The sequence below is a fragment of the Seriola dumerili genome, unplaced genomic scaffold, assembly GCF_002260705.1.
Source record: "Seriola dumerili isolate Sdu_G_001 unplaced genomic scaffold, Sdu_1.0 BDQW01000017.1, whole genome shotgun sequence".
Classification (NCBI taxonomy): domain Eukaryota; kingdom Metazoa; phylum Chordata; class Actinopteri; order Carangiformes; family Carangidae; genus Seriola; species Seriola dumerili.
In genome coordinates this window covers 3294046-3300045 of record NW_019174272.1, presented here as the reverse complement: position 1 = coordinate 3300045, position 6000 = coordinate 3294046, and the positions used below count along the sequence as shown (strand labels likewise).

The following is a 6000-nucleotide window of genomic DNA, read 5'->3' as shown; positions in this document are numbered from 1 at the left end:
TCAAGGAAGCTGCAGCAACTGGACAGTCGCATATATACTGATGGTGCGTGAGTCGAGCAAAAAGCATGCATGCATCTACTGTAAACAGCTGTTCCTCTCCGAGCCTGTGTTTCATTTGGCTGAAACGAATGTGAAATAAAAGCACGAATGCTGTCCTACTATACGTGCTCGCAGTGGCTCCATGTAGAGCGACTGCACACATTCCGGGAGTTGTTTCTAAGAGTACGAAACAATAAACAGATGTTTACTGCAGTTGAGAAAATAACGGAGCAATGTGAGGGAGCTGAGCGCGTGAACGTGGCTGTGTTCTTTCTGCCCGCAGCCTGGTTCGAAAGCAGGAATAACTTTGCTGTGTTTGCATAATTAACTCAGTTGCTGCACGTGTGCAAAGTTGAGCGGACACACGGCTGCTGCTGTACTCACGGTTTCATGTTAGCAACAGTTGTCGTTGGCTGGTCATGCAGTATGTTATTGCAGTGCGAATCACTGCTCCGGTTTATTCAGACAGCTAGAGTCTTACATTCTGGCAAAGGAGCTGGAATCAACTGCAGGACTTAATATTTTGGCATCCTGCCACTTCACAGGTGCAACAAGCATTGAGACCGTTATGGTGTATAAAGGGATTCATAGACAGACAGGAATAAGCGTGTTAAACTATGATATAATACAGCACGTGTTCTAGCAATGCTCATTTCTAGTTTTCTCTATTTATTTTCACGTGACAGGATGCACCTCAGTAATCTCCAGGAGCAAAGGACTCATGCGCTCTCATCTTTGTGCTGCCACACCAACCCTGTACATATTGTGGATCACCATGGCCCAGGTTGCTGGCCAAGAGGACAGAGAGAAAACTACTGCACTCAAAGGTGAATTAATATTTTTATTGTGAAAATAAAAAAAATAATTTAGATAGTGCTCTTAAAGCAGAAGACAAGAATGTGCTCCAAGATGGATATAAACTAGCCTGCAGCTATGATCAGAGTGTACATGGCCAGTTAAACTGCAGTGGTGGATGTAAATTTTAACATGTTGCTTATTTCTATGTTGATATATTTATGTTAATCTAATAAGTCTTTTTGATAGTTTAACTTGCTATCTGCCTGCTTATTTTGGAGCTGCCACTTTCATCATCACTGACAAAAACACTACATGTTTTGCTCCTAGAGATGACCCTATAAGTGTTTTTTTCCTATCTTGGCCTGAGGGCTAGCACACCAACATATCTGACTTGGCTAATACCAATGGTGCACACAGATTCATAGAGACTGTAATCTTATATCACTGATGATGTCCAGCCTTCTTGTCCCCTATTGAATGGAATACTGTTATAGTCACAGGAATAAATACTTGAATAAATGTGGCAGAAGCGCTGATTTTGCCCCATATTGTTATAAAAAAATGTGTAATTCCTTTTAATCTGGGGTGTGAATATATGCATTTAAAATATATGTGGCCTAATTGATTCTGATTACCTCTGCCAAGGAGGTTATGTTTTCACCCATGTCAGGTTATTTGTCAACAGGAATACACATAAAGTACTGAATCGATTTGCGTCAAACTTGGTGGAGGGATGGGACATGCGCCAGGAAAGACCTAATTAAATTTTGGTGCAGATCCTGTTCAAGGGGTGGATCCAAGAATTTTTCTATCACTTTCCCCAACGTTGCGAGATAGGGCACTTTATGACGTTTTCATCCATTTCTCAGGAGATAATGTATGGAGCTTGTTAGCTGCAGATTCAGATAACAGTCTGGATCCAGGAAGGAAGCAAATGCTAAATCCGCATGACACACAGAGTTGTGCTTATTATTAATAAGTAAGTAACAGTGCATATGACACCCGCAGCATTTAGGAATGCTTAGTTTGGAATCAGCATTTCATTCAACATGCAACAAATAAAATTACACAATAACAGTTGAAACAAAGCAATAAGATTCATACAGCTGTACAAATTGTGTAATGCTGGCATTATCATTTAACACATCAGGTAATTAGACCATACAGCTGTCTTGCCTAAGGATTAAAGTCAATAAATAAATAAAGCTATGCTTGTGAACAAAAGACAAGTAGGATTGTTTGGCCTTGGCAGAGGTATGTGCTCCACTGAGTGCCATTCCACTTAAGTTATATTTGTTAGACTTTTGTCCCATGAACTGAAAGCTTTACTTAATAGCTCATAATTAAAGTTTTAGCTGGCTCTAAGAGTAGATAACACAGGGCAGGAAATGTCCCACTTAACCTTGAGTCAAATATATTTGCCCACCCTTTTAGAACACTAATATGTGCAATATTTCCCCCGCTGTTTCTTTCTACTTCAGCGATAGAAATTGGAGAAAAATGTCAAAAATGGTTGATGTGAATATCCTCTTTTCTATCTACTATGCCACTTGAGGATGATGAAGAGCTTTTAGTTTAAGTAGGGAGAACTTTGGCCTAACATTTGGTTTGTTGTGTCATAACTTAACAAAATGAGGAGACATTATCAAATGTAATTGTGGTAGATGTTGCTAGATCTTATAAAGTTATTATGTTGCAATTGAGATTAGGTTATCAAATTTGGTTTTTGACATTCTTTGAAGAAAGGGAGCTTCTGTATGACTGCTGTCACTAATTGTTTCTCACTTTTGATCCTCCCTTTTTTCTTTCTCCTCAGATTTGCTGTCAAGAATAGACTTAGATGAACTGATGAAGAAAGATGAACCTCCTTTCACTTTCCCCAAAACACTGGAGGAGTTTGAATATGCCTTCAATGAACGTAAGTTCATATTTTAGTCTTCAAAGCATAAACCAACAACACTGACAGTCTAGGTGAAATACTTCAGCTCAGGTGAACTGAAGGCAAAATTCTTGGATTGAGCCAAACCCAGGTCTGGGTGGTCTGGATATAAACTGAAGGAAACATAACCTGAGATCTGTTCTCAATCCATGAACTGCCATCTATAGCAGTGGTTCCCAATCTATTTGGATGGTGACTCCTTGAAATTAAATGGTGTCTATTTGCAACCCCTTGTTACAACCTGTTACGACCGATATTCCCCTTGAAACCTGTTAGTTTGTTTCATTTGAATAATTGTAAGTGACCTGAAAAGGAAAAACTGTACCACACATAAACTATTCCAAAAAAGCAAAGATCAGAAAAAAAGATTAAAGTTCCTGTAATAGAATAACATTACCCCTTCCTTTATCCCCTCTTCTATAACCTTGTGACCCCCTCACATTAGTTTGCAACCATTGGATGCGTCTCAACCCCCAGGTTGGGAACTAAAGTGTCTATAGAGTTGGATGCGTCCACTGGATGTGTTAAAGTTACTTCATTAAAGCCACTTTGGAGCTGACATAAAAACAAAATTCCCATAGTAATTTAAGAAATTTCAACATTCTGTTACTGTTTTTGAATTAATGACCTAAAATTGTCTCTGTTGGGGTGGGGGGTTACAGGTGTAGGTGTGTGTGTGTCAGTGAACAGTGACAGCAAGAAGCAGAGCTGAACCCAGAGTGGTTTGGGTCCAGATGATATAAAAGTCTCTTTAGGATTCTCTTGGCTGGCTGTAATCAAACCAGGTGGAGGGAAAGAGGAAGAGTTGGAAAGGGTAGTGGCGGCGGCGGTGGTTTTGGCTCTTAGTATTCCCCTGTAGTCTCTTTCTCTCCCTCTCTCACCCCCTCTGTTCTCTGTCAGTGTCTCTGCTGGCTGTCTGGCTGGCTGAGTGGGGGACATGTTGTGTACTCTACGGCCCGTCAGTAACCTACTCAGCCTTGCCCTCTGCCTGACGGAGCATTTGCATAACCTCGCTGTGCCTAAGAACAGAGACATGCAGACTCACCCCCCACCCGCCACTGTGCCAACACTCACCACCCCCTCTACCCCACCTTCAAGTCCCCAGCTCAGTCTCCCATGGAGGGAGGAACACATTCAGAGACTCTCTGTTGCCTCACCCTTTTATCTCCCCTCTTCCCTTTCCTCCCCCCTTTCTCTGTATCTGTCTGTTTCTGCCCATTCCCTGCTTACAATCCCAAACTGAAACACAGCTTTCCCACCAACCCACCCACACACACACACACACACACACACCCACCCTCACACACTTGGATATACACACCCATGCCCATCTGTATGTCTTGCCAATTTCCACTCGGGCCTGTTTTTGAAGGATAGTATTTCTATTAAAGCCTTGGTGGCCCTCAGGCGGTGTCTCTAGTATGTCGGCTCACAGTCACTCTGACTCGCAGGCATTTCTATAGCTACACCCAGGCTACCTTTGCCTGAGACAGGTGGAACAAAAATGTTAATTTGACCATGTAATGATGTGAATACAGACGAGGCTGTGTACAATAGTTTGCAGGTATCTTAATCACTGAAGATGATGGCTTCATCTCGCTAGCCCTCCGGTTTTCCATTACTGGAAATCCAAGGTTATGTACACCTAATTAAGCGGCCAAATTGAGAACAGAATGCTAATTATGACAGAAAAAGAGGAGAAAACTTGAGAAAACGTTATTCCTCTGAGAGGGTGTGTTGGGGGAGGCGATGGAGCCCATACACACACACACACACACACACACACACACACTTCTTCTCTCCCTCCTTCACACACGCACACACACACACACACCCTTTTCCTACAGTAGGATTTCATTATAGCTTCTCTCTTCCTTCTCTTAGGCAGTAGTGTTTAGATCCTCACCCCTCCACGAATGCATAATTGATTTTCTTCAAGGTACTTTTTGTGCTCACTGCTTTATCCTAACTTCTCACTCGTCTCCTGCTCTACCTCTCAGGCACAAGTCGGCTTTTTAATGCAACACAATGACAAACCTACATTCAGGATTACATGTTGTCGAAACAGCAAACCATGAAAGCAAGTGTTGTAATACACAGTGCGTTAGCAATGTAAGATTTATCACATTGATAGAAGGGTGAAAATGGTGGCAATTTAGAGGAAGATGAAAAAATGCTTATGCATTCTGTTATCTTGCAAAGATATTATATTTATTTATATCTTAGATGGGTTTTCTCACGTTGTGCAATAATTGAGAAAGTATGAGAGCCCCCTGGCTATTTGGGTTAAGTATGTGTACTTTTCAGTGGTTTAGCTCTTACAAATTCTGCAGTCATAAAGGTCAAAATTAAATTTAACACTGTTTAGTTTTTTATTGTGTTGTAGTGTCAACCGCAGGATCGATGTGCCTCATTGCTAAGGTATAAACGTAGTGGTTCCACAGCCACACAAGGGTAATTGTTTATTAAGAAAAAAAGTAGTACCATCTCTGAACAGCATTTTCCTGTCTTATGACTGTTTTATATCAAATAAAACCTGGATGTGTTAAAAAACTCCTTTGGTTTCGCTGATTTATAATAAATCACTTAAATATTATCCCAGAGAGCTTTAGTTTCTTCTCAGTCAATTATTGTGCCATGTAATGGCAGTTTGGCTCACTTGCAACAAACGCCTAGTGACACTTACTGTATGTCCACACCTGGTCCTCCTGGCTGCATCTGTCGGTGTGTTGTCTGTGTGTTTGGGTGTATGTAAGCTATGCTGGTTAGGGCGACTGGCTGATGCCCAGCAGTTGCAAGGAGCAGTTGTCGTCGTGGCAAATGCGTGCCAGCGCACCTTTCTCTCTCATGCTCTCTCTCTTTCACACATACACACACACTCACACACACACACACACACACACACACACACACACACACACACACACACACACACACACAGACAACCTTTCCCACACCTCCTTTAGTTTTTCCACAAGGAGATTTCAGGTGGGAACGGCAGGGACAGACCTGTGGCCTGTTGCCAGGGTGAGCGAGGAAGAAGAGGGAGAAAGAGATGGACACAGTTAAAGAGGAAGGGGAGAGGCTTTTAGATGGATGAAAAGAGGGAGTGAGAATTTTTGCCATACCAGCTGTCTAGTCCTGGCCTGCCAGACTACCCAGAAGGCCGTTGGAGTCGTGACTGGAAGAACGCTGCTGCATCCACAGGCCTTGCACCTGCCAGA

At 42.2% G+C, this 6000-nt stretch overlaps 1 protein-coding gene across 2 annotated transcripts in view; it reads left to right on the top strand.

The window, feature by feature from the left end:
- Window positions 1-6000, top strand: part of fam172a (family with sequence similarity 172 member A) — a 160995-nt gene continuing 154995 nt past the window's right edge. For both annotated transcript variants that reach the window (XM_022754550.1, XM_022754542.1), the window contains exons 1-3: window positions 1-43; window positions 726-866; window positions 2654-2755. In XM_022754550.1, coding sequence (XP_022610271.1) covers window positions 761-866; window positions 2654-2755 — 208 coding nt within the window. In that variant the 5' untranslated portion in view covers window positions 1-43; window positions 726-760. The remainder of the gene's footprint in view (window positions 44-725; window positions 867-2653; window positions 2756-6000) is intronic.